The sequence below is a fragment of the Gadus morhua genome, chromosome 22, assembly GCF_902167405.1.
Source record: "Gadus morhua chromosome 22, gadMor3.0, whole genome shotgun sequence".
NCBI lineage: Eukaryota > Metazoa > Chordata > Actinopteri > Gadiformes > Gadidae > Gadus > Gadus morhua.
Window position 1 is genome coordinate 16,688,121 of NC_044069.1, and position 27,741 is coordinate 16,715,861.

The 27,741-nt window shown below is 43.0% G+C and overlaps 4 protein-coding genes across 5 annotated transcripts in view; 1 reads left to right on the forward strand and 3 right to left on the reverse strand.

Moving 5' to 3' along the window:
* mapk15 (mitogen-activated protein kinase 15) lies at positions 1–9,190 on the reverse strand. Its single transcript, XM_030346955.1, has 14 exons — positions 8,575–9,190; positions 7,283–7,381; positions 6,588–6,617; positions 5,926–6,016; positions 5,193–5,323; positions 4,111–4,274; positions 3,585–3,724; positions 3,423–3,480; positions 2,981–3,118; positions 2,123–2,228; positions 1,571–1,967; positions 1,284–1,411; positions 945–1,100; positions 1–736 (listed from the first exon to the last, which is right to left on the reverse strand). The coding sequence occupies exons 1-14, from the start codon at positions 8,662–8,664 to the stop codon at positions 557–559; spliced, it is 1,908 nt and encodes a 635-aa protein (XP_030202815.1). The 5' UTR covers positions 8,665–9,190; the 3' UTR covers positions 1–556.
* Positions 9,191–10,680: 1,490 nt separating this feature from the next.
* vps28 (VPS28 subunit of ESCRT-I) lies at positions 10,681–17,347 on the reverse strand. 2 transcript variants are annotated; one of them, XM_030347025.1, is made up of 10 exons: positions 17,256–17,347; positions 16,645–16,713; positions 16,519–16,547; positions 16,366–16,403; positions 16,186–16,275; positions 15,991–16,096; positions 15,687–15,788; positions 14,852–14,905; positions 14,670–14,761; positions 10,681–11,808 (listed from the first exon to the last, which is right to left on the reverse strand). In XM_030347025.1, the coding sequence occupies exons 1-10, from the start codon at positions 17,311–17,313 to the stop codon at positions 11,688–11,690; spliced, it is 759 nt and encodes a 252-aa protein (XP_030202885.1). In that variant the 5' UTR covers positions 17,314–17,347; the 3' UTR covers positions 10,681–11,687. The 2 variants fall into 2 exon arrangements, with proteins under 2 accessions (XP_030202885.1, XP_030202886.1); XM_030347026.1 differs by lacking the exon at positions 17,256–17,347 and adding an exon at positions 17,129–17,243 and having other exon boundaries at positions 11,470–11,808.
* On the forward strand, positions 17,320–20,797 carry aunip (aurora kinase A and ninein interacting protein). The gene is made up of 4 exons (XM_030347023.1): positions 17,320–17,567; positions 18,079–18,176; positions 18,282–18,438; positions 18,657–20,797. The coding sequence occupies exons 2-4, from the start codon at positions 18,096–18,098 to the stop codon at positions 19,793–19,795; spliced, it is 1,377 nt and encodes a 458-aa protein (XP_030202883.1). The 5' UTR covers positions 17,320–17,567; positions 18,079–18,095; the 3' UTR covers positions 19,796–20,797.
* Positions 20,364–27,741, reverse strand: part of cap2 (cyclase associated actin cytoskeleton regulatory protein 2) — a 16,757-nt gene continuing 9,379 nt past the window's right edge. Inside the window, exons 5-13 of the mRNA XM_030347022.1 lie at positions 27,538–27,681; positions 26,748–26,833; positions 26,338–26,443; positions 23,422–23,608; positions 23,048–23,220; positions 22,605–22,728; positions 22,422–22,504; positions 21,939–22,082; positions 20,364–21,507 (exon numbers count right to left, since the gene is read on the reverse strand). Of these exons, the coding sequence (XP_030202882.1) occupies positions 21,424–21,507; positions 21,939–22,082; positions 22,422–22,504; positions 22,605–22,728; positions 23,048–23,220; positions 23,422–23,608; positions 26,338–26,443; positions 26,748–26,833; positions 27,538–27,681 (1,131 nt within the window). The 3' untranslated portion in view covers positions 20,364–21,423. The remainder of the gene's footprint in view (positions 21,508–21,938; positions 22,083–22,421; positions 22,505–22,604; positions 22,729–23,047; positions 23,221–23,421; positions 23,609–26,337; positions 26,444–26,747; positions 26,834–27,537; positions 27,682–27,741) is intronic.

The window sequence follows — 27,741 nt, forward strand, 5'->3', positions numbered from 1 at the left end:
TAGAGCGGCAGACTAACTCTTAAAGAGCTCATTTATTTAAAGAAAATCAAATTTATAATATCAATATGAATAAAAAGGCACAATACTCTTATATATGCAATCATTTATAAAATGTTGAAATGGAATAAGTTTGATTGGTTTATTAAAATAAAGTGTGCGTGTGCACCTTACATTGTGCACGGTATGTGCATAATGTGCATAATGATATTTTTGGAGAACATAGACACTCGGGTTTAGATATATTTTTTTAAACAAAATATTTTCAAAGTCTTACAAAATGACACTGATTTCACGAATACGCCAGTACAAGGCCACAAAACGAGGAAACGCGTTGCATTCTACGTAAACTACAGCTCGCCAGGCTTTTGCACAGAAATATGTCCAGGGATCTAGCATTAAAATATAACATTCTCTCTCTTTAATTTACTTATTACAGAGTTAGATCGGGTCACTTGTGTGAATGATGAAACGTTGCATAAGTGCCCGCCCCCCCCATGGTAAATGGGTTCTGGGTACTTCTGGCAGCAATGTGCTTTGGGTGTGGTGGGCGTGTTCCTTAAGGACGGCTCCGTAGCAGGTTGTCCAGCTGGGTCTTGTTGATGGTGCCGTACGCCTGGGAGTAGCTGCCCAGCTTGGCCCGGGGGTCTCCGGCGCCCGACACGTTGGAGGTGGTCTGGAAGACCTTCTTGCTGAACCGATGGGCTGGCCGGGCCTCCCGCGCCTGGGAACGCTGGTTCTGGAGTGAACACGGGGAAACAAATATATAATTTCAAGAAGGGCAAGCCCTTTGAAGAAGGACAATAAGCGAAGAACTAAAGAAAATTGTTTTTCTGGTATTCATTAAAGACGATAAACAGCACGCAAAAAAAACCTGTTTTCTGTATGTTTTATAGAGGACTGCAGTTACTGAATATTAAGAACACCCAGTGCAGAGGTTAACGGACCAGTCGCGCCGTGGTGACACATAACCCCGAGTGGGCGGTGGGGGGCTCCTCCCGGCGGACCAGAGGGTTGTTCTGCGCCTGGGTCAGGGCCAGGGAGAAGGAGCGGGTGTGGGCCGCCGCCGCGGGCCCACCCTGCTGGAGGCTCAGCTCGGTCACCTGGGGCGAGAGAGAAGGGATGGAACAGACACAGGGAAACCACTTGATTTAAAAGGGACAATTATGTATAGAGGAGCGTTTGGGCTTCTGAATTACGGTTATCAAAAGGGGATTAGAAAGGGGATTCAAATTGAAGGAAAGATATATAACGTAAATGAAGACCCAAAGGATGCCGCTCCTTACTGTGATGGCGTTGGGGCTCTCTGATGAGGCGGCGTCGTCAGTGCCGGGCTGGTGTGAAGGGGTCCTGCTGGTGGTCCCTGGGGAGCGGTAGAAGTGGGGAGGGCCTCCTGGACTCTTTACAAAACCATCTGAGCCAGGAACAACCAATCAGGGGCTCAGAAGGCGTCACTATGTTCTATGCATTAAAGCTATCAATTATATGTTTTTACTGGTACAAAGTACTCAAAAAAATACAGGCCGGCATGCATCATAAATGCACATGCATGCCTATTTGGATTGATACGTACTAGGCGCATGCGTGATGGGGTTGTATGTGAGCTGCCTCGTCTCCTGGGCAGATGTTGGACTCGCCTGCGGGGCCGTCTGCTGGAGAGCCACGTGTGGCGCTCTGGGTTGGGGGACTTCGGATCCCGCCGGCACATCGCTCGCTCCGTCCCCATTTCCGTCCAGACTTTTCTCCTCCGGGTCGCTGTGTCCCTCCCCATCGATGGCGACCGGCTCCTTTTCTCCCTTCTCCTCGGCCGCTGGGTTTGTTTCAGTGGGGTTGGCTTTGACCCCGGCGCCGACGGTGGCGCCCAGGGCTGAGCCGGCCCCCGCTCCTGCTGTGCCCGAGCTGGTGGTCTCTATCTGCTTGGGCTGGGTCGGTTTGGGAAGCCAGCGAGTGGTCCTTCTCTCCAAAATCATCTTTTATTGCAAAGCAAAAGAGTAACATTTCAAAAGAGGGTTGCCAAGGGTTGTGACATTCGCAAAGAAAGGAACTTGGCAACGATGTCAAACACAACACATAAGTTGGTGTAACACCAACAATGTCTCATGAGCTTCTGCAGTGTGGTCCATACCTCGTACAGCTTGTTGCGATATTGGACCACAGACAGTTGCGTGTCGTCCCCCACCGACAGCACCACACTGTAGCCCAGCGCCGGCTCCTTGAGCGGGTTATGGAACCTTCCAGAAAGAGAAAACAACTTTTAAGAAAACAACGTTTCAGGAACTCGGGAGAATAATAACTTCATCACAAAAAACCTTGAATGACATTTATAGTGTGAGGAGAAGAGAGAAGAGAAAGTAAGGGTATTATATTGTGTAAACCTTGACCTAGAGATAACTCGCTTCCTCTCTCCAACTGGGAGATGTTAAGATAGATGACATTTGCATTGCCATTGTAGACTTGCCATGTTGATTCCTTTAACTGTCTCGCAGCCTTGCTTGCAAGGCTGCAAGACATATTTTCTTCTCTTTCTTTCTTATTCTCTATACATTTGGTAATACTTCTTAAAATGTTCACATATAGACTCTATTCCGCTCTTTAAATGTTCATATTAGCTTTTTCTCTCTCTCTCTGTCACTCTCTCTATGCATTTTTTTTTTTCCTATTTTTTTGCCGTTTATATGGCTAGAGGCTAGCTGCTTCTTACATATCTGGTTTACTTCTGGTAGAAGCTAAGCGATATGTCATAGCAAAGACTCCAACGGTCCAAGCCTTATCATTTTGCTGCTAGTACATGACTGTAATATTACAGCGGCATGCAGTATGTTGAGATACAGCAATACTACTGTTAATAAACAGTATCTTACCGGCAAAAGTACAATCTTTAATTTTATAATACTGAGGTATAGCTATAAAGCTACTTGGAAGCAACTGTCTGCACACACAGAAAGCTAGGCTGGGTACCAACCCTTCCCTCCAGCTCTGTTACCTGGCCACGTAGGGGTGTTGGAGGGCCTGCCCAGCGGTGAGCCTCTTGTCTGGGTTGAACACCAGCAGGCGCTGGACCAGATCCAGGGCGTCGGGGGGCACGGCGGGCTGGAGGAGCTCTTCCAAAGGCACCTGGGGTCTGGAGGAGCACATGAGGATGCCAGGGAAGGGACTCATTTTAGGATTCAGAAGGCGTTAATTACTGGACAAAATAAGGGAAAACGCACTATAATACAATGTGGATATGGTAAAAGAAATTACAATATGTATGTTAACAATTATCCATCAGTGAACAGGAATTCATGCAGATATAAGCATTAACAAACTATGCTTAGATAATAATGCTTATCATATAACATTAACTAATGCATTTACTAATGTTCATTAACAGTGCTACACACACACATATAAATATATATGCATAATATAATTAAACTGCTCACTTTAGCAGCATTCTCTGGATGACACTGGCACCATACTCAGACTTAATGGATTGAATGTCTGGAAGGGAAATATCATAGTACCAGTCAACTGAGGAACCGAATCAACTGCTCAAAATCAGATCAATGTTTGGATTATTCACAGACGCAAAGCAGATTGTGTACCCTCTGGGCTAGGATGAGCAATGGCACTGAGGATCTTCTCTATCTGGTTGATGGAAGACGTGCCGGGGAACAGAGCCTTCCCCAGCAGCATCTCCCCCAGGATACAGCCTATGCTCCACATGTCGATCCCTTTGGTGTACCTAAGACAGGAACACAGCGATTAACACTTGGAACAGTTTCTATCCATCTACCACACCGTGCTCAAGTCTGCATCAAAAAGGACCGATCAACTGTTATAGGACTTCGGGTCAGGATAGCGTAGTTGTCTTGTGTGTTTTGCCCCAAGAACAAAAGGGGCTGGGTTCGATCCCCAATCATTGTACCAATAGGCACAATGTTTAATGCCTGCTCCTAAATTACATTACCAAAACTACAATTTCAGTTTAAGTTGCCTTCGAGAAAAAGCTAAATTAGGATCATTATGTATTATTGTTGGATGTATACAATATGTTCTTGAATCTCCAACAGTAGGTGTGCATAAGCAGGGAGGATTCCTCAAAAAGGATATCAGAGAGGTTCTCAGCACCTCGAGGAGCCCAGCAGGATCTCAGGGGCCCGGTACCAGCGTGTCGCCACGTATTCAGTCAGGGTCGGGTTCCCAGCATCCTCCTGGGTCTGGCATAGCGACCTGGCCAGTCCAAAGTCACACAGCTTCACCGAACAGTCGGTGTCCAGCAAAATGTTGGAGGGCTGTGGGACAGAGACACAGGGGACTATACTTTAACTGATTTGACCATCCAAAAGTGACGCCGCGGGATATGAACTGGTATAGGTCTTGTTGTTCAAATAAGATACAAACTAATTCAAAGGTCTCCAGGTAAGAAAGAGTAATGGCAACAGAATAAACACACTGAATGCACTGAAAGAATGAATGCAAGGTTCTCGAGCCAACTTGCGAAGCCAAGTCAGCAGCGCTTCCACCGATTGGCTGAACTCCAGGACTGCAGAGTTTTAATGTCACTGAAACTGTAGAGCTCTTAGAGGCTCCATCTGCTGATTCAAATGGTTGCAATTTACTCCAGCTGAGCTGGATAATATGAACTACATGATTTTCTTACCTATAACGCAAAGGAGGAGTTAATGTATAAATTAGTGCTGTCAAGCGATTGAAATATTTAATCGCAATTATCGCATTAATGTCAGTTAACTCACGATTAATCGCGAGTAATGGCGATTAATCGCTTTTTTTTTTCTATGCTAAATATCCTTTGATTTCTTTGTCCCATAAATTTTTCGCATTTTAATGTTCTTATCAGCATGGAGAAGTGCATCGGCTTGCCTTGTGCAAATGTTTTCTTATTGATAACAACATTGCCATATACTGATCAAAACAGGACGATGCAAAAAAAAGCCTATAGTGCAATTAAACGATGAACATACAAACATACTGCCTTGAACATAGCAGTCAGGCTACTGCTTCTTTATTTTGAGCCAAAGAAACAATTAATAATAATAATATATACTTTTTTTTTACAAAATAAAAAAATGCGTTAATCGCACGATTAAAAAATGAACGCTGTTAAAATTGTTTTGCGTTAACGCCGTTAATAACGCGTTTAACTGACAGCAATAGTATAAATATAACTCCATTTCATTTGTGCAGCGTACCTTCTGGTCCCTGTGGATGACGTTTCCTGAGTGGAGGTACTTGGTGGCTTTGAGGAGCTGATACATGACGTAGCGCTTATGGACATCCTTCAATAGGCTTCCTTTCTTTATCACTGCATGTAGATCAGTGTCTAGTTGAAAACAAAAACAGTCATGTAAATGTTTCATAGTCAGTATAGCAGCGTGAGAAGCAACCTAGTTGTTTCCTTTTTCTGGAACCATAACAAAAAACATACTTTGACTATGAATGTACTGACTGACTGGAGTTTGGTTTGAGGCCTTTTGATAACCAAAGGTGATCCATGGCCATTAATTGGCCAAAAGTATGCTAAAGCCTGAATACCCGAGAAGAGCAGAGAAAGAGCTGGAATCCAACCTGGTGGTTGTTGCGCCACAACGAGGTAAATTGCATTGCAGGGCGAAAGCTTAAAATGCTGCGAGTCAGCATTTGGCACCCTAGACTGTCAGATAAGGCTGCATCCTCAACCCAGTGTGTTTTCCCTGCAAATAGTAAAATTTGGTTCCTCTTTCAGGGGTATCAGCTGTTATGGGGAAGTTAAGTCGTTCAGTACATGCACATGAAGTTTGTGTAACGAATAAGCCGACTCAAATATAAAAAAGTTTTCACAAAAAGGCACTGACTCATTCATTCGTGCACAAACTCTTCTGGCTGTCATTCATAATAGTAAAACAAAATACAGATATTTCCTGACTTTGAGGGAAATGAACCCACCCATGTGCTCGAAGATTAGGTAGATGTCCTTGTCGTTCTGTGCTCGGATGACATTGATGAGTTTAATGATGTTTGCGTGGTCTCCAAACTCCTGCAAACCAGAAATATTGTGGCTTAGTGCTTGAACACACACACACACACACACACACACACACACAAACACACACACACACACACACACACACACACACACACACACACACACACACACACACACACACACACACACACACACACACACACACACACAGTTAATTTGACCCTTTTGAGGGTACAAAGGTTTAGTAGGCAAAAGGGAATGTTTTAGGATTAGTTGCATAATGCTTATATGTTGTTGGGTTATAAAATAAATCTTGCTGACATAGATGTTGGATACTGAAAAGACGGAGGGCAAAGTAGTCTGTGTTTGTGTGCATGTTTATGTGTATGTGCGTGCGTGCGTGCGTGCGTGCGTGCGTGCGTGCGTGCGTGCGTGTGTGTGTGTGTGTGTGTGTGTGTGTGTGTGTGTAATAGAGTTACAATGAGAGAGCGAGAGAGACAGAGATGACAGTTACCAAATTGTACATACTAAACAATGTTGGACTTTTGATACGATTGAGTTCATGCAAGTCTTTTTATGAATATTTCATCCATCATTCAAGATTCTCTTCTATTTTTCTTACCTGGAGGAACATGATTTCTCTGAATGTACGCTACAAAAAAAGCATAATAAACATTGTTGAATATCATCAAAAACATAAAAGTAATCTGTCTGCTATAACATATTTACACACTATTAAACATTATTGTAAGCCTAGCATATTTATCTCAATAGGGTTATGGTTATATTGCTTAATACAAAAGTCGTGCATAGTAATTGTGTGAAGAGACTGTTAAAAAGACTACAATTCACAGGCATGTCTACTTCATTCGGTTAGTTCATGTTTGACCACACTAGGGTTAAGACAGTACACAACGGTAAACACAGAAGCCAGGCTTTATCAGCTCAGAAATAGAACCAGCCAACTCTCTGCTCTGGCCAACGTAGAGCTAGGAAAACAAGCCCTGTATACTCAATGAGGCCTCCATTCCTTCAATGAGGAATGGAGGCAGACAGGTTTGGCACGGCTGGCCACTTGCACACAGTCCCAACAAAGAACCGCCCAGCTATAGAAGGTTGGCCGTGTTGGTTGGGGGGGTGTGCAAGCACCTTTAGAGATAGAGACAAGATGACGTAAGAGGGTGCTACGTAGGTTAGGGAGATGCCATATCTAAAACATCTGTATGTACGCATGCATGCACGCACGCAAACAACAAAAATATGGGAATATTCCAATATTAGTCTAACTGTATCACAAAAATGAACAGGTAAGAACACCTGGGCGTCCGTTCTGTTTCTGAAGGCGTCAAATATCTTCTTCACAGCAACAACCTCCCCAGTCTGTCTGTCTACAGCCTTCCACACGATGCCGTAGGCCTGTGTGAGAGAGGTTGAATAGGTGTTTTCATTGAGTTTGAAATCCACCAGGGAACAACACATGTTAATAACATAAGCCTATGTGCCCACAGGATTGTAAGCATGTTATAATGAATGCATCTTTCAAATAGAATACACTGTTATTAATAAGCAATGTCCTATGTCAGCATTAATTATAGGGAACAGTTAGGAAACCTTGCTTCCAATATTTGCGTGGGATTTCCCATAAGGATGCCACACGTCACTCTGCTTGTTTGAATGGTGAGTGTTTGGTAATTCTTTAAATGTGTTGTTTTACAGCTTACTGTATATATGTACTGTATGGGCTGCATATCTAACAGGCTTTTGGTGTGTTAATTGGGAAGTATTTATGTTCACAAAAAAAACTTTGATTGTTTATCATTACCACGGCAACAAGTTATGCATAGTTAGAATACAAATCCCATTCATTCAGCCATGGCTGTTACTATGCTTGTCTCAACCCATGCTACCTTTCGAGAAATAGAAACCTATTCCTGCCTTACATGCTGGGGCAGACTCCAGCACCAATTAGAGAGTAGTCTTTTTTTACAAATTCAAACAATGAATCCTTCTTAATCGGTTCATGTTAAGCCTGTGTAGAACACACACTAAGTAAGACCAGTTACATTGCCTCCAGCAGCAAACAGGTCTGATTATGTTCTTGCATGACCTAAGAGTGCTGCTTCAGGTGAGGCTTGTTAAGTCCACATGACGTGGCATATGTGGGCGAACACCTGATTATTAGCCCAACAATTGTTGACACAAAGCCAGCGGGTGACTTCTGTGTCTCTGTGGACTGCTCACGGAAAACATGTAATGGTTTATCGCATGCTTATCGTGAGACACAACAAGTGAGAGTGAGAAACATACTTCGTAAACATAACACTGGGCTTGAGACTGCGATCACAGTGCAACACAAATCTATAGTAAGGAATTTGACATAAGATTGATAGTGTACGTGGGCATTATAATGACAAATAATAATATTCATGGTTCATACATTATGGAGTATATTATGTCACAGACTCAATGTAACTTAAGCCGATTCTGTTCATTTAATCATCCGACTGTTAAGGGCAGTTTGTTTTACTATTGGGCTTTTTAAAGTAAAATGTATCAGTCGCAAAATTATTATTAATTGTAATGCTAAGCAAAAGTTATATTTCACTTACCCCTTTTCCAAGCCTCCTTTTGATTTCATATTTCAGGGAAATATGTTCCTCCACCTCCGATATGGTAATTCCTGCACCTTTATTGCTCATTTTGAGGTGTTTGAGGATGCGTTTAGTTTAAAAAAGAAAATGCTAATGCTTAACTTCTCGCATTATCCCCTAAAAAAATATATCAAAAGCGTTGGTTTTTCCTTAGAGCAGATGACAAGTGGTCGCAACTTGGACTGTAGGTTGTTGATGCAGCATTAGCTTGCTGTCAGAAGTGAATTCCCATGTTTGTCAAGTTACCACACTGAATAACAGAGTGGTGTCCCGTCATTGATTCCAGATGGGTTTGAATTGGCCACCGTGCACCGACATCAGGTCCACTGTTGACCCCAGAGTAGCTGCTGTCGCGTCAGGTCCCGAATCACCAGCCAGTATCGAGCGATCGAAGCCAAGTTACATTGCACTTAGATGACCAGAATTAACCCCAATATTGCATCTGAAAATGAGCAATACATTAGAGTTGTGGTGGTCAGTGTAAGCCTCACTGAAAGTTCGGATATTCTGCTCCTGTTAACCGCTGGATACTGAAAGTCGAATTAACGGAGCGTTTTGTGATTCTTTGTCGTCCTGGAGACAACTATGCAGCTGACTGTCACGCCCCTTCTTAAAGGAAGAGTCAAGTCCAACGAGCCATCACTCATTACTCACACTCACATTACTCATATTTGCATTCAATTACCCAAATGATATATGCATGCATAGATACAGAATATACAATATAAATATAACCTATCTAGACATATATAAATATATATATATATATATATATATATATATATATATATATATATATATATATATATATATATATAGATATATATATAGATATATATATAGATATATATATATAGATAGATATAGATATAGATATAGATATATATGTATAAAGAAAAAAGAAAAGATAAAGATAGACTTTATTGTCATTGTACAGTCACCTATACAACGAAATTGGGAGTGCCAACTGAAGGTGCATTAAACATACAAAATAAATAAACAAATAAATAAAAAAACAAGCAATTTAAGTTAAAAATTAAAAAAAAATAAAATAAAAGACAGAAATAAGAAAAATATTTGGAACAAGACAAGGACAGGTGATGTCAGAATAAATATAAAGGCCGTAAGCATATTGCACTATATAGAAAGTGAGGAATCTGTGTTTCAAGTTTATGACTGTTAAGTGTCCTGATTGCCCAAGGAAAGAAGCTTTTGTTCAGTCTGTTGGTTCTGCACTTCAGGCTCCTGTACCTCCTACCAGAGGGCAGTAGGCTGAGCAGGTGGTGGCCGGGATGGAGGTGGTCACAGATGATCTTTCTTGATCTTGAGATGCATCGTCCAAGGAGGGCAAAGGAGAGCCAATAGTTTTTTCAGCTGACCTTATCACCCTCTGCAGCCTTTTCCTGTCAGCCACTGTACAACCAGCATACCACACAGTGATGGAGAAGGCCAGCACACTCTCGATGGTGGAGTGGTAAAAGGTCACCAGCAGCTTCTCCTAACCCTAACCCTTCCTCACCACCGCTGATGTGTTAGCTGACCAGGATATGTCCTCAGAGATGTGAGTTCCCAGGAACTTGAAGGTGGAGACTCTCTCCACACAGTCACCATGTATGTGGAGAGGGGCAGGGTCAGCTCTGTGACGCCTGAAATCCATTATAACCTCCTTTGTTTTTATTGTGTTAAGGGTCAGGTTGTTTGCAGCACACCACTCCACCAGCCGCTGCACCTCATCCCTATAGGCCGACTCGTCTCCTCCGGTTATGAGCCCCACCAGTCGTATCATCCGCGAATTTGACTATTGTGTTGGTGGGGTGGGTGGGAGTACAGTCATATACATGCATACATTGAGATATATATGTTCTTGTTGTAAGTCGCTTTAGATAAAAGTGTCTGCTAAGTGCCCTAAATGTAAAATCTGTATATATACATAGATATAAATATATAGAGGGTTATAAGATGTTACATTTTACCCTACCCGCAATGACATCTGAACAATACAATCTCAAATGACAAATATAATATTTTCCCCTCACAGACCACCTCATAAAGAACAATAACAAGTCCAATTTTATTGATTGTTTTATTTCTAAAAAAGTGTTACATGCTTTCAATTAAATTCAAAACTATTATTTACAATTAAAGCCTCAATAAATATGCTCTCCCTAAATGTTGCAGAGGACTTGGATAGCAAAATGATAGGATAGTGCAGTCTTGTGTTGCTAAATCCTAACTAAATAAGCTGGTTAGGATACATAAGATAAAAGGGTACTATATAGTTTTATCTCTACAGAAAGAGTGAGGAGGAAAACATTGTTCATGTTTTCAAATAAGGGTAATATGATTATCTGTGGATTAACATAAACTCTGGAGATCTTCGATCTATTACCAATATCAATATCCAAGTGATAAATTATATAAAACCTTTTTCAGACACTGACACGTAATAATATAATGCATTGCAAAGCGATTTAGAACCAACCTTGTTGTATCATTTGTTAACTCCGGTGTTTGTAACTTATGATGCAAACCTGGTTTGTTTTGCAATGCATTATATTATATTCTTCTTTTGGAATCAGATTAATCTTTTGGTTTACACTTAGTCCCACCTAGCAGTTTATATCCACTATACCGTAGATTTGTATTCCACTACAAATTGTATAAAATAAACCCCATATCACGATATAAAGACAAGACATAACCGTTGTATCAAAGACGGGGTAGAAAGCCATACAGATGGCGTCATCATCACTAATATCCAGGGACAAGGGCTAGCTCTGCAATATCGCTCTAATCACTAGCCAAAAGGTCAGAGGTCGGACCAAGTAGGCAAGGCATGGAGGCTATGTTTGAATAGATTCTGACCAAATCCCTTGACCTTGAAAGGTTAGTTGCATTTCAACGCTACATAGGGCAGACGAGAGGCAAAGTAACAGATTAGGTTGCAATTTCACCAAATCAAGCCCCTTTACGGACATGGATGACACATCCCCTTCAACAACTGGGTTTGGGGGGGGGGGGGGGTTGGGAGTCAGGAGGGAGTCGGTGAGACGCGTGGGCCGCCGACGGCTCTAGGAGGAGTGGAGGAAGCGGTTGAAGGCGTTGTAGGCCGACTCCAGGTCGAAGAGCATCTGGCGGACCTGGGAGTCGTCAAGCTCGTCGGACGCAGACATACTGCTCAGGGTGGTCAGCCTAGAGCGGAGGAGGAGAGAGAATGAGGGGGTGAGAGAGAGGTCAGAAAGAACAATCGGCTCCAGTAGCCAGGAAAGCAAATTTGCAAGCAAGTTATTAGCATAGACCTCTTGGGAGATAAAACTATGAATGGTTAACCTATGATAGTTTATCAAGGTTGTGGCTTAGCCAGTAAATCTGACCGATGAGGTTACTACAATTCTGTTAAGGATTATGGTTAGTTGCTTGTCAGACACATGTTTTTAATTAAAATGTAGTTAAAGCATTGAATCTGCATTTTAATTGTGAACTGTTTCAAGCTCTCTCTCAAAAAAAAGCAATGCATCGTATATTATGTGCCAAATTTAAATCATGTGATGTCACCATGGACTTGTGTCCAGCAGTTGATAGGGGATCATTGAAAACCCTGTGGTCCAAGGTTCATAATTATAGTGGCAAAAAGCGCAGGCCCACTGGGCATTTTTAGATCATCAGTATCGTTGGAAACCTGCACTCAGGCAAAACTTGTACTCAGACACATCTGCAGCCTGGTCAGTGTGGCTGCGGTGGAACAATGTTACTTCTGTCCCTTGGGAAGCCATCCTCCAATAGAGAGACTTTATACAGGCAAAGGTCAGCGGCGGGTGCGCTGGAACAATGGGAAACGTGCCAATTCTGCTCACAGTCACAGAGGTCACAGATACTTAAATGCCTAGCTTTCAAAGCTCTATACATATAATTGGCCATGTGGGAGTGTGTGTTGAGGACGGCTGGTTGAAGCGGCCTCACCTGGCCCAGTCTGATTGGACTCTGGGGCTGGGTGAGGCTGCACACCTGTTGGAGTGTAACAAGGTCCATGCTACACAGCACCTAGGTGGCAGCCACACACCACCTAGGGGACTTGTCTGGGCTCCTTAAGACACAGGGTGGTGATGTTGAATCTGGTTTATTGTAAAAGTCAAAGTAAGTCTTTTACAGTGCGTACGGAGATGGCTGGTATAACCTGTGGACACGGATTACCCAACGTCCAAAGCCCTAGAGTCCAGTCCGACGTGGCCGGTTTAGGCTGCTTAGACCAGCCATCATCCACACACACTCCCACGGGCCGCTATTAAGGTCCTTTTACATCAGGCAGGAGATGCATAAACGCATATTAATAAATTGCATCAACTATTTACAACAGTTACGACGTGAATATGCAGCATTTTCCAATTTGAATCGCACCAGGTAGATGGCGTATGGATTCAAGCCTAAACCTCATGTTCCCTAGACTCAGAGAAAACAAGGTTGAGGTCCTTTTACACCATGCATGCAAGGAATAAATTAAACTAAAGAGAGAAAACTAGACCGAAAAAAAACAGCAATTATTTCAGTTCTTTGTCGGTTATGATATGAATATGAGGAACTGAAAATAAGAATCGATTTATTGCAGTGAAAAAGATGGTTATGCAACACTCAAACTCATATAGCCTGGTGAACCCAAGCATATGCTCCATCCTCTAATCTAAATAACCTATGCATTTAGTCGATTATTCAATTGTAATTCAGTTGCACCCTATTGTGTAATATATGGGAAATCATATCATCGTATGCTTTACGCTGATGATTTGGTGGTACTGTCTCCCTCCAGTGCTGGCCTGCAGCAGCTTCTTAGAATATGCTCTCAATATGGCATAATGTATGATATCAAATTTAACTCAACGAAGAGTGTGGTACTGATTGCTAGAACCAAGGAGGATAGGAAGCTTGTCTTTCCTTTTTTCTCACTGGCAGGTGAACCACTAGTGGTTGTAAAGAAGGTTAAATATCTGGGACATGTGATAAGAGATGACCTCTGTGATGATGATGATGTGCAGCGTCAGTGTGGTATACTGTATGGGCAGGCAAACATGCTGGCGCGCAAATTCTACATGTGTACTACTGATGTTAAAATGATGCTCTTCAAAGCGTATTGCACTCCAATGTATACTGCCCACCTGTGGTGTAATTACAGTAAAGCGAAAATGAAAAAACTGTTGACCTTCCTGTGTCTTGAATAAAGTTATAATAATAATAATATGGCAGTGAATGGATGATAAATTGATCTCCGTGTGTATTTTGACCGTTCTTTAATACATCCATGTTTTGGAGACGTTTGTTTTGAAATCATTTCCCTGTTCGATAGCCGGCTATCATTCTTTCTGAGAAAGATGGTAATAAAAATGAAAAGGTTGAAATAAAACTGCAACCCTTTAAGTTATCAAAAGCAACCAAAATTCATGTACCGCAGTGCAAGTAAGCATTGGCTGCTAGTCTCGCCTGCTATCGAGATGACTGCTAAAAACATAATTACAGGTCTATGAAATTAGTGGTTTACTATGCATTAAGAAGGCGGTTATGATAGAAACTCTTAAATAGGCCATATCTCCGTGATAAATCTCAAATAAAAAGAGATCACTGAATCATCCCCAGGGAAGGCTAAGTGCAATATCTGCAGGGTTTAAGTTCAGCAAAAAACACAATGATATCATTATTATACATCGGCCATCGGTCGCCTGCTCGCTAATTATTATCTTTGGCATCGGTGATTGAAAACCGATGGAAATCATGGATAGCCAGTTTCAGTGTCCATGTAGGGCTAAAGAACATTTAGCTTGCTTTCCAATTACAACCATTCGGTTAAAATGATTACCCCCCATAGCAGCAGATATGTGCAAATCCAGCTCCTATATATAAATATAGATACAAATTACGGTATGGATGCTGATCACATTGGGAATCGACCCGAGTACCTTTGACCTGGGAGTCAAACACCCTAGACACTACGTTACCATGCCCTACTGAAATAAAACAAGCTTAATCTCAGATTAAATGGGGCCCAAACAGGGCACATTGGGACTTACCAAAGGCTGACTTTCTCCTTTGCCTCAGATTCTGGAGGCATGTTACTCATTCTGTTCATAGTTTCCATGAGCTCTCTCAGGTCAGGTTGGATCTGGAAAGGGAACATTAACTCATCAAGAAACCAATTAAAGAAACAAAGTGAAGCGCTTGCGCCATGCCACACAACATTTGAGGATCCTACCTCGTCCATCGCTCTGATCTCCAGTCTCAGCTTGTCCATCACAGTGATGAAGAGCTTGAGGATGACATTAAGGAAGACAAGACCATTATAAAACAGAGGGTTGTAGAGGGAGGGGATCAAGAGGGAGGAATGTAGAATGTTGGTGTATTTTAGTGTCTCTCTCATCCTTCACATTTCTAGTCTAGGAACAGGCCAGGGCCTCTCATACTGATACAAGGTGTTATCCCCAACATTCTGCCATTGTTATGTTTCAACAAGGTTGAACCTGGTCCTCCGGGACATGGCCAGGGCCAGATACCTTATCAAGGCTGAGAGTGCGTCTGTTCACGTGTTATTCCTGTATCCCCTTTTTGTATAATACTCGCCCCAACCCTTTGGTTCGAGGAGAAGAGGGTTTCGACAGCCAAGGAACAAGTCATCGACCACCAGGTCCACTATAGATTATTCAACCTAAGTCTGTATCTCGCTGTACATCCTGGAATAAACCATCTATTCAACCCTCTAATCCAACCTGTCAAGCTGCTTTGATTTCGACTTCAAGAATTACTACTACGACTGAAAATACACAACGCAGAGTCTGTCCGAACAGTTTAGAAATAAGCTGAAATCTAACATGGTAAATATGCCTTTATGAAAAGCTCTGTTTACCATGAGTAGATTGACAGGACCTGGTGCTAAACCTCAAGGTTTGGGTCATGCACCACAAATTCCTTCCCATTTAAAAGAGTGTACTACTGCCATTAGCAGGCATTACCTTGGCGAAGGGCATGGGATTTAATATCATAGAGGTTGTGTGTGTGTGTGTGTGTGTGTGTGTGTGTGTGTTGAGACGTACAGAAACAATATCTGCAATGCAACGGTTCAGGTTGCCCATGTCGTCCTTGATGGTGATTGGTCGGTCCTCCTTTATTCTCTCCATGGCTAGAGGGCAGTCAAGCTGGTGGACCATAATAAAAAGATGAGTAAGCATAGCCATTTAACACAGAGACATTGATTATACATGAGTTAGATATTTATTTTAGAAAGAATAAGAATTTGGAAATACACCCCGATCACATAGTTCAACACATAGCCTGTTGAGGTTAAATTAACGATAGGATGTGAAATGGAGCATTTGCACATCTAAATTATACACCTACTCTGTACTTTCTGCAGAAGTCATCGATGGAGCCTACGTCAGAGCCCTGGACCTGTTTGAAGGCAGCCTTATACTGAACCAGAAGTCTGGAGCAGAAAGCAGTGTACCTGAAAACCATTGATGATGGATATTAGGGACAACCCACTCACTTTTCTCTATTTGCTATTATCACTCACACAGAGAAATGTTAACTCACTCATTCGGTGTGACACAGTCCTGGATATAGGCTTTTTCTAGTGCCTGAAGGGTCTTGACCACAGCAAACAGCTCGGCCATGTTGTCATACCTGTAAACAAAGAAATGGTTTTACTTAATTTTCATTTAACAAAACAAGGATAATTACATGATTGGCACTAGGCATGTGTAATGGACTTACTTTTCACGTTCTCTCGCATTTTTGTACAACTTTACTTCCTAAAAAAAGACATGGAAATATCTTAATGGATATCTTGAAGGGGCTGATTATATAAAATGAGTTTGAAAAAAAAAAATACGGTTAAAATCATGTCTGTATACTAATTCGATTTACCTCATACAATTCCGGTTTGTTTGCTTGGCCTGTAAAAAAACCCATGAATGTACATATTAATAATGAATTGATTGAATGTCATTTTTTTGTCTGAAACATTTGTTTACCATCGGTTTGTTTGCTTACCTCCTCCGATCCCTCCCGTAACTGGAATGCCATGAAACATGATAGCAACCCTTATATAACCAAAAGGATCTGAGAAAAATAAATACAAATGAAAAAATAGATTCGAGAAATGTCAGCATTGATAAATAGTATTTGACGTTTATAGTATATTAAATAATAACCAAATTATATCGTTTGTTATGATGAAATAAGCACTGATCGCTAACGTATTGAAGTTAGCCGTCTACATGAAGTGGATTGAATTCCTTAGCATAGGCTAGCTGTAACACAATAATAAGGTTCTTGTCAATTCTAATTCCGTCGTTTGTATTGCTTTCCTAGCTATGCCATTAAATACCAATATCAAACGCATTAATTGATGACAAATGTTACAGACGTCATTTGAATAAATGTAATGAAAATCGTTGTTGCTTTCTTGTTGTAGCTTCTAGCACGTTAGCACTTCCTTGATCATTTATGATTCCTCGTCATTTGTTGTAAATACCCGTTGATATGAAACGTTGGAATCGTATAAGAGATCAGTGTTTGGGCAATTCCCATGAGATGTTAAAATCGTTCATTAGATGTTGCATACAAATAAATATTAAAAGAAATCGAAGTATTTCACCAACCTTCCTTGGCAAATTGCTGTGACGTAAAGGTAAACACGCCTCCTTGTGAGGACCCCATCGGATAAACACATAGGTGTCCGTTCAGTCCCTCACTTAAAACAAAGCAATATTATATTTTTTTGTAAGTTGAAAAATGAAATTTCGAAGTCTTCAGAGATCGACACTGATTTGATATAATCAATAGAGATTTTCTTTTGTGTTGTGCATGTTTGCTAGAGTTGGGCACATTTTTGTGCACTCTCCGTGTTGAAGGAAAGGTTGTGGCGCGAGACTCAAATGCCGTTCAGATGAAAACCCATTTTTGACAAAGAGGTAGGTTATAAATAAACTTATAATACATTCAGTGGCGTATCTAAAACATTATACTACATAAGGCTGGAGGTCACTGGGTTAGGCTTTATTAAACGACCATGCCGAAGCTATTTTTAGGGTTGTTCCTCACCGTCTAGTTGTATCAAATGCCTTGTTGCTTGGCTGTGTAGCAGATGAAGCCAACCTGTTATGCGGTGTGTCCGACACAAAGTCCTCAGCTTCAGATTATATATTCACTGAAATTTACTAATTCATATAGTCTATTTGAATCGGCCGTGGTATATACTGGTAAGCCCCTGTACTGAATAACATTTAAGTTCCTTTGAACTTGCGCTAAATTGTTATTTATGTCAGTTAAATTTCGATGTGTATTGAAAAGATGCTTTCTTCTCGTATTGTGACATAGAGCATGCTATTATTATAGTTTATTTCAAGAAATATTGATATGTTCAGTGAATGTGCTGTGTTGTGATCTCTGTATTAATAATAAGGATTTTATTTTGTACGATAGTCTTTCCAGTCTCCACCATGAAGAGCTCCAGGCCCGCTCCCCAGGAGCAGTGTGGTGTTTGGTTGGACCCTGTGGAACTGAAATCAAAAGTGAAAAAAGTAAATCGAAATATTCCATCTAATCCATTCTATTCATCCCTTGTTCTGATCACTCATTCTGTCTTACCTGCTGTTTTTTGGTATCAAACTATCTTTGTATTTCAGAAGCAGCCATTCCGGCCCATTTCTAACCTGCTGAACCCATTGGCTGGAGGTGATAGATACAGTTTGGCCGTGGCGCTAAACTTCACTCAAACCAAAATCGAAATGCCAAATGTCAAACAGAGTTCTATATCATCCTTCTTTACTGCCCAACGCAGAGGTCAGTGGTCAATCTTATTGAGCATAAAAATACATCTTGCGTAGTTAGTATTACCGGTAGTTGTGTTTTATTGTGAAAAAACTACAGTAAGATAAGCATTGAATGAGCTACATACATGAAATACTCACTGACTGTACTATTTTTATTGATACATCTCTCCTCTCTATCTACTGTGTGTGTGTGAGTATTTATTAATATATATTTTTATATTTTTTCAGTTCTCAAGAAGATGTCTTCATCTGAAGATCTACACATTTATCAAACTTCTTCCTCTATATCCAATCGGGACTCCAGCATCTCCACCACGGGAGCTCCGGGGACGAAGAGAAAACATGAAGTGGTTGACCGGATACCCGACGTCAAGTCCCAGGCCAAGGCTGCCTGCACTGATGTGGACAGGACAGGTCCTGGACACCAGTGGATGGGTCAAAGTGGTCAGAAGACTGATCCTAAAGACACGGCTCGGCATGAGTACAACAGCACCCTGCCGTGGGACAATCAGTGCCGAGAACAGGAAGCAGAAGAGCTGCTTAGCCAACCAAAAAGGATGAAGCTGCACCCTGAAACCTTTTCAGTCTACACAGTTGGGGTTGACCCTCACATAGATGAACTTAGTCAGAAGCCATTGAGTCAGTTCTGTAGTTCCCAAAACATCCAGAAACAAATTAACCGCATCGAAAACAAAATACCAGATTTCCTTCCTCCCGTTTCCCAGCGTGACTTTGCCTTGAGCAACGAGGAGCGGCCCACACCGGGGCGCTGCAGGGACACAGGGGCGGATATCCCTGAAAGCTTGACTCAAAGTGAAAGTGGCTTTGGGGATGTTCTGGGGTCAGCAGGTCGAACATCCACTCAAAAGCCTTTCGAGCACACAAACGCGTCTCAGATCAATGAGGAGAATGACCAATACCGTTTGACATGTTCACAAACTCAATATGAACCCCAGGTCCCAGCAACACCTAAACCTCTTGATACATGTACAGAGCCAAAATCAAACCCTTTGAAGCATCGTGAAACAGATCAGGTCCGGGCAACGGCGGAAGAACATGACATTTTTCCAGAGCGTGCTTCCCTGAAACCAAAGGACTCTCTCGGTAACAAGTACCGGGTCCCAGACCCCCTGCCCAATAACCTCCATGGGAACACTATAGATCTGCTGTTCACTCAGGACTCTGAAGGCCTCCGGGTCATAGCCCACCGTGGTCCAAGGGCCCCCAGGAACCCCCTTAAGGATCACACCAACCTGGGCCTCACATGGGAGCAGGGGACTGGAGCTCAGAAATATGAGGTGTATGAGGAGGAGGAAGAGATGCTCTTCACTCAAGATTCTCAGGGAAATATGGTCATCAAACATTAGGTGCTCAATATCAGATTTTCACTTACGACAAACGTCACTTTTATGGTATTCCATGGTCATAAAGAGTTTTGTGTATTTTCTGTTTAGTCTTCTTCGAGTCGTACTTGATACGATGATCATGAAAAGCTAATGTGTCAACATTTGCAAAGCTAACTGAATTTGTTTAGGCTCAGAGTGATTTATTGTTGTCAAAATAACCCCCTCTTGTTTGACTACTGATGTGTTTTATCTTGCTGAAGGAGCTTTTTGTCCAGTACCTGGGTGTGTTCTCATTCAACAATGGATCTGACAAAGGGTCAAAGTCGCTCTCATAGTGATATGTTGCTTAATTATCATCCCCTTATTTTGTATCCACATATATATGATTAAAAATCTGCCTGAATCATTGTGTTATTACAAGCACCAATGTATGAGATCATTCTTGTCTTGTCTGCAATCCTCTTCTCAGTAGTTTTTTTTAATTCCTCTTTGTTCTGCCTCAACTCTTATAGTATGAAGTCTGTAGGGTAAGGTTACACTTATCTTACCCCATGTTGCAATTTTTTATCATAAAATATCAGGCTGTGACGAAGGTGAATTCAAATTTATTTGAAAAAAGATTACAATTACATGATTATTGATGCTTAATTAATAGTTGTATAAAGCACTGAATGGTTGCATGGCCCAAGTGCAACTGCACTGATTTTACCAGACAAACTTACATAAACCATCCAAACATTCATAGGTCGACATGTGAAGGCCATAGGCAGGCGGACTCGACTGCACTGATGTTACCAGACGAACCAACAGACCATCCCAACATTCATTGGTCAACATGTGAAGCCACAGACAGACCCACTGGTTACGTAGACTCATAATTCTCACAGAAATATGTGATACCGGTGTTGAGAAATATGGCTTACGCTACTTCTGTACTGTTCTTTCTACATATTTTTCTCCTTCATTTGAGTCAAATCATTAGCATCCAATGATAATATAACGTTTCATCATATCTTTAAAAAATTGTGATAAAGATAATAAAAATGGTGCACATATATTGGGATGATTAGTCATTTAACGAAATTTGTATGTTATACTCGTACTTTAATACTGAATGTAGCTAGTGATACCATATATTGCTTTAATAGGCTACTTGGCTGTATTTAATTGGGCATTTTAACGATAAAGCGTAACGGTAATGAGTTACTGAAAATAAATGACAGAACCATGTGACTAGAAGGTAGAGCAGTCTGCTTAGGTTATATATGTATATAAAAAAACATTTTGAGAAGACGTATATAAATGCCTTTGTGCTATGGCACACAAATGTCAAGAGTATAAATATACTAAACTAAAAAACGAATTGAAACGTTTAACTAGCAATCCCTTTTATTCCTGCTGAAAGAATGCCAAAAATAATAATGCAATATGCAATGCCATTGCTGTGTAGAAGTTATGCGGTTCAGGGTGAAAGGAAGAACCCACAAATAGAGTTGGACTACAAAAACATATTTAGAAATGGGTCTTTCGAGTGTATAACATTTACTTTGCCAGCTAAAAAAAGGGTAGGGTGTGTGAGAAGGGTGTGGGGGTGGAGGGGCATACATGGTTGTAATTAGTAATGGAAGATAAGGAAGCAGTCGATGCTATCAGCCAGCTATCTCGGTGGGCTCTGTCACCAGCCTGGAGCCGTCCCACACGGTCTTGAACTGCTCTGGGACGGGGAACTCTCTCTGAAGGATAACACACACATACACACACACACACACACACACACACACACACGGGTTAGCTATTGGAAACATTCAACAAGAAAGCTCACTTTTAAAACATATGTTTGAAAAAGCTCTACAATAAACAACATCCCCGGCCTGTGTCCTTGTTCTGAATGAGCCCAGTAAAGACACCAAGCTGGAGGGTGGCAGCTACATAGGCGCTGTGTAGCAACACACGTTGCTACACAGACATAACCAAAGGCACAATTGTGTCCCCTCATTTGTATATGCAACCTGCTTTCGTTTCGCCCACATTAGCATAGCTGTTTAACGGATTCTTCACCCAACTGTACTGAATACGGGTATTAAATAATAATATTTTTTATCATTAGCAGTATTAGCAATAGTATTCGTACTACTGCAGTTATTATATCATATGTCATACTTACAAAGTCATCCTCTCCGACCGGTACTAGGATGTTCATTGCTGAGCTCTTGGCACTGACGATGTCACAGCTGATGGAGTCCTTGCTGAGGTACACCTGGCAGCCCTCCGTCTTGTTGATGGAGATGGTGGGCACGTTACCCAACACCTGAGGAATGAGGTTCGTATCACAGGTGACAAGCTGGTGAACCTCTGAGCCCTCAGCCCATATAACACTTCAGTTTAACAGACACCTGGGAATCCGAGGCCAAGCTTATCAAGCTTCTTCTGGTGAAGCATTATGGTGGCCCGGGAGGGTGGTGCAAATTAATAAAGTTCTAAGCAGCCTTCTTAAGAAAACACAGATTTATTTTTGTGAACAAAATAATTGTAGTCCCTCTCCGAAATAATCACAACTTTACCTATTTCCTCCGCCGTACCATCATCCAAAATGGGGCCTAATGTGACTAACAGAACAAACACATTCATCTTCACGTATTTTGCTTACCTGTAATTGAACAGATTTAGAATTAATAATCTCCACGATGCCAACCGCGTTCTCAAACACCAGCCCCAGCTTCTTACAGTTGTCTGTGGAGACAAAAAAGTGACAGACACATGATTAAAGGCAACAAGGAAACAATATGCCAAAAGCACAGTAATTCTGACCAGTGTTTTCCCTGTCACTCACCAACGATGATGGAGTTGATCTTGCCCTTCACCTGGATGGTGGAGTTGTTGCAGTCAAAGATGTAGACCACCTGCTTCAATTCAGTCTCCTCGATCAGCAGGTCGTGTCTCTGCTCAAAGTGCTCCTAGAGAGACGCAGCCGAGGGGAAGACAGTCAGGGATCACCCACCACCCAGGATGGATGTTTGCCATCCATCCTTGGTAACTTAAACAGAGACTATATTTAATGGCTGCAAGTAACAGCTGAATGTAGTGCTTGCGAGTCAGCACAGCCGATCCGATGTATAAACGTTACAGACTTTGCTTTCCTTAAGCTTTAATGCCCTAAAACAACAAGTCACACGTATTAACACAAATTAAATGCCTAATCCAACTAAGGTTTATTGTTTCTGTCTCATTATCTCCCACAGTGGAAGGACGGGGGAAAGGAACCACGGGACGTACCACCCTCCATTTCTTCCCGTCCAGCTCCAGTAACGCCGGCCTCTTCGGGGGGGCCATGCTGGGGGTAGACCCCGGTTTGCTGGCCTTGGCCGGGGGTGCGTGGCTGGGGCTTCCCTGCGAGCGCAGCTCGGGGTTCTTATGGGTCTTCTTCCCCTCGGCTACGTGCTTCAGACCTGTGGGACGTGAAGCAAGCTTTGAGGACCATGTAGACAGAGTCTTCCTTCTCTTCTCCCCTGCTAAGGTCGACCTTCCCGGGTTAATGCGCAGGCACTAAAACCAGGGTTCACACACAGCAGCAGCGACAGAAATCAGTGCACACGGTCCCCATCTCGTCCTGAAGTACTCCTGCTGCGTCTACCACCGCCGGCACACACCTTTGGTGATGTCCATGCCCTGGTTGAGCTGGGCGAAGAGAGCCGAGGTCTGGCCGCCCACGCCGTCCGCCTGGGTCTGGGCACCGTCGGCGTGGAGGACCGGAGGAGGGCCCGGGGGCGGGGGGGGTGGAGGAGGGCAGGCGGCGCTGGGGGCCCCTTCGAGGGGAGGCGGGGGAGCGACGGGCCCCTGTAAGATGAGAGGGTGGCAGGGGGTGTTTTAGCGAGATTAGAAAGCATGGCTCCATCTCCACTGTATCATTTTCATTAGGTGGAAATAAGAGAAGGGACGCTGGGCGATCGACCATCGAGAGGGTGGGTGTTATATCAACGCTGGCCAGCAGGGGGAGTATTGGATAGGGAATGACCTGAGCCTCAAAGTTAGAGGATTTCCAAGGTGAAGTTAAGGTCTCCGTTTGGAAGGGGGAATACAGAGTCCCTCATTGACAACTACAGTGATGGGAAGCACACAAACACACACACACACACACACACACACACACACACACACACACACACACACACACACACACACACACACACACACACACACACACACACACACACACACACACACACACACACATATACACACACCCTGATTCCCTCTTCTTTGTCTGAAGAGTCACCCCAGCTGCTAGAAGCTGTCCATTTCTCTCTCTCACACACACTTACTAACACACACACACACACACACACACACACAAACACACAAACTCTCTCTCCAACTGGCAGTTAATGTACTTCAGTGTACAGCTGAGGCGACTTGACCCCTAACCTTAAGCTCAGCACATGTGTTGTACAGTAACCTGTTGCTGCAGATCGCTCAGCACATACCAGTGGATTACAACTGATGCTGTGTTCGCGTGTTTGTTGGTGTGTGTGTTGAAGTGCCGAGTTGTAGTGGTGGAGGCAATGATATAAAGTGTGTGTGTGTGTGTATTGCCATTGTGTCTGTATGGGTTTTGTGTGTGTGTGTGTGTGTGTGTGTGTGTGTGTGTGTGTGTTAGTCGAGTTTCACTACATCCATATGTCATGTGTATAAGTTCCATTAAACTCTGCAGCAGCTGATGGCTTGGTAAAAGCGTGGACAAGCCCTGAAGTTTAAGTTACCGTTAAGGTTGTGTGTGTGTGTGTGTGTGTGTGTGTGTGTGTGTGTGTGTGTGTGTGTGTGTGTGTGTGTGTGCAGCCCCCTTTTGTTTGGTGGGTTTAGCCTGTGGAGAAGAAACCCTCAATTGAAGTCCCTGGCAGACCACCTGTTGAAGCCACACACGCCTGTTGTCACACAAACGTCCCCTCTGTCGGCCGACGGCAGACAGCTGACACACGCTCAGGGCTGCTGCAGGGTCTCAAGTTTCCCGAGTTCAGTGAGGAGAGCAGCGCACACACACACGCACGCACTCACACACTCACACTTGCAGAGACACGCATACATACACACAAACACATATACACACAGACACACACACACAAACACACATACAGTTGTCGAGCACCAGTTTAGCATTCAGTCCAAATCATTGGTCATGCTTGTGAAACACAAAGGATCTCCCTGCGTCCTGGTTCTGGAACGTGTACATGGCTTCCATGGCTCCATGGCTCAGGATATTCAAATGAAATGCCAACCTTAAGTCTGGGCTCCTCTCCTGATGATATAAGGGCCAAGGAACAGTGGGCAGGACAGGACAATCTTGAATTGTCCCCCAAAGCTAATTGACCTAAGATACCACTACATAAGGTCAAATAGACAGCAGATGAACAAGTAGGTGCAACATGTGTGTGGTAGGGTGCTCAAAGCACAAACAAGTAGACTCATCCATCACGTCTAGCTGCAGTGAAGCAAACTGCTTTTGGCAGAGCAAAGGAAAGTGTCTCCCATATACTGCATTTAGATTTCTGCCGTTCCTAGTCTTTTGCCTCGTGTGTGCGAGAGAGAGAGAGAGAGAGAGAGAGAGAGAGAGAGAGAGAGAGAGAGAGAGCGAGAGAGAGAGAGAGAGAGAGAGAGAGACGTAGTGGAGAACTACAGGACAGCTCAAGTCCCTGGGGAGCAGTTCATCCATTCATGTATTTGGAACAGCGTCACTCCATCGCTAAAAATGGAAGGGGGCAACAAGAGGGACTTCATGTTGGTTCCGAGATAAAAATATCAAGGTTTGCGAATGAAAAGGAAATGGAAACAAAATATAGCAATTAAAACTCAAGGAATCTTAAGAAGAGAGCCTATGTGTTTGAGGTAAAAAAAAAGGCGAGAAGACAGAGAAAAAAGAGCAGCAGTAGATCGGACTGCCTAAAGGGACGACATACCAATGATCTACTTTATTATAGATTCATCTTTATGAATCAGTTTGTATGTGTAGTTTCACGCATGTGTGTGTGTTTGTGATTCATCTTTAATTCAAGTATTCAAACTATGTATCATAAGGTCTGGCTCCTACACACATGCGTACACTACAGTACATTATGTGTTCTACGTGTTAAGCCTACTGTATATTTGGTGTGTACAGAAGACTATTCTGTGTATCGTGTCTAGTGTCTCTCTGACTGTAAATGTGTCAGCTTGTTTGTGAATATCATAGTCCACTGTCTTTAAATGTAAACAATTGCTTGTGCTTGTGTGTGTCTGGGTGGGTGGGGGGATGTCTGTATGTCTGTCTATGTGCATCTGTCTATCTTTCTGTGTGTTCACCCACGTATGAGCATGTGTGTGTGTGTGTGTGTGTGTGTATTTGTGTGTGTGTGTATGTGTGTGTGTGCATGCCTGCGTCTGTGTGTGCTCACGCATGCCCTCATCCTTTCTGTGTGTGAGTGTGTGTGTGTGTGTGTGTGTGTGTGTGTGTGTGTGTGTGTGTGTGTGTGTGTGTGTGTGTGTGTGTGTGTGTGTGTGTGTGTGTGTGTGTGTGTGTGTCTATGTGGACTCACAGTCCTGCACCAGGTGACCCCAGTAGTGTGGTGCTGCCTGATGAAGGCCTGCATCTCTGTCCAGACAGACAGGTAGGACTGCACCCACTCCACGTGTCTCCTGTCACTGGAGAGATAAAGAGAGAGAGAGAGAGAGAGAGAGAGAGAGAGAGAGAGAGAGAGAGAGAGAGAGACAGAGAGAGAGAGAGAGAGAGAGAGAGAGAGTGAGAGAGAGTTTGTTTGATGGACAAGCAAAGTTGGAGTTCATCAGCTGAGTTGGTGAGAGGGGAAAGGGCAAGAACTTTAACATCAAACTGCTGTTGATAACGTAAATGAACAGGGAAAAAAAATCCTGAAATCCTGTAGTACCAATACTTAAACTGAGTCACGCACACTCTTCATCATGGTTTTCTATGATGAGTTATATTTACGTTTCCTTGTAGTCTTTCAGTACCCGGTTGGTATAGAAAGTGGCTGCATCATTCATCTCCTTTACATATGGAGCGGGCTTCTGGTTCTAATGGGGGAGAGAGGGACATCAATCAGTAGAGAGAGGGAGAGAGAGAGAGAGAGAGAGAGAGAGAGAGAGAGACATTAATCAGTAGAGAGAGAGAGTGAGAGGGAGTGAGAGAAAAAAAAAGAGGGTGGGGGGGAAGGATTAAAGACAAGTGGTCACTTCGTATGTTTGTGTTTGACTGAAAAATCGTATTTCTTCTGACAGGGAACACTGTAAAAAGCTAAAGTTTTTCCATTTCCATATATAGAATGTGAAAAATGTTATCTTTCTAAAACTCAGGAGGATATAGAAGATGTTTTGAGTAGGTGACTGATGGTCTACATGGACCAGAAAGGGCTTCAGCGCTGGTAATCTGAGACGTATCAAGCGGTTCTGCTCAGATCCTAAAGGTATTCCCCTAAACTTACAGCCATTTGGAAGGAGAATCTAACCAAATAAGCAAAATCCCTTTTAGGGTGGGGGAGGCTGTGGGAGGATGTGGGAGGATGGGGGAGGATGGGGGGAGGATGGGGGGAGGATGGGGGGAGGATGGGGTTTGCAGATGCTCCAAAATGCAATGAAAATGAAATCAAAATCTGAAAGTGAAACAACGTGAAATAAGTTTGTTTCACTTTAAATGAATAACTTTAGGTGTTGTACCTCTGAGTCAGTGTGTGCATGTCTCCTGTGTGTGTGTGTGTGTGTGCGTGTGTGCTCCTCCTCACCACGGCGACCCAGCCCAGCGCAGGGATGCTCTCGCTGACGGCGGAGAGGTGGTTGAAGAGGCTGCTGCCGCGGTGACGCTCGCGATACTGCTGGATCTCCTGGATGTGGTCGGCGATGGGCTTCAGCAGGTCCGACAGCTCCATCTGGGGGAGGGGGGGGGGGGTCAGAGAGGAGGGTGGAGGAGTAGAAGGAAGGGGGAGATG

Excerpts from the sequence above, each read along its gene's own strand:
- mapk15 (XM_030346955.1), bottom strand. The coding sequence starts at position 8,664 with ATGAGCAATAAAGGTGCAGGAATTACCATATCGGAGGTGGAGGAACAT. Across the intron at positions 4,275-5,192 it reads TCATCCACAGGGACCAGAAG|CCCTCCAACATTTTGCTGGA; the intron begins GTACGCTGCACA and ends TCTGTCCCACAG. Across the intron at positions 3,725-4,110 it reads ATCCTGCTGGGCTCCTCGAG|GTACACCAAAGGGATCGACA; the intron begins GTGCTGAGAACC and ends TTCCTGTCTTAG.
- vps28 (XM_030347025.1), bottom strand. The coding sequence starts at position 17,313 with ATGGGGTCCTCACAAGGAGGCGTGTTTACCTTTACGTCACAGCAATTT. Across the intron at positions 14,906-15,686 it reads GCATTGCAGATATTGTTTCT|CTCTTCATCACTGTGATGGA; the intron begins GTACGTCTCAAC and ends GTCATCCTCAAG. Across the intron at positions 14,762-14,851 it reads AGATCAGAGCGATGGACGAG|ATCCAACCTGACCTGAGAGA; the intron begins GTAGGATCCTCA and ends TTCCCTTTCCAG.
- aunip (XM_030347023.1), top strand. The coding sequence starts at position 18,096 with ATGAAGAGCTCCAGGCCCGCTCCCCAGGAGCAGTGTGGTGTTTGGTTG. Across the intron at positions 18,177-18,281 it reads TGAAATCAAAAGTGAAAAAA|AAGCAGCCATTCCGGCCCAT; the intron begins GTAAATCGAAAT and ends TTTGTATTTCAG. Across the intron at positions 18,439-18,656 it reads CTTTACTGCCCAACGCAGAG|TTCTCAAGAAGATGTCTTCA; the intron begins GTCAGTGGTCAA and ends ATATTTTTTCAG.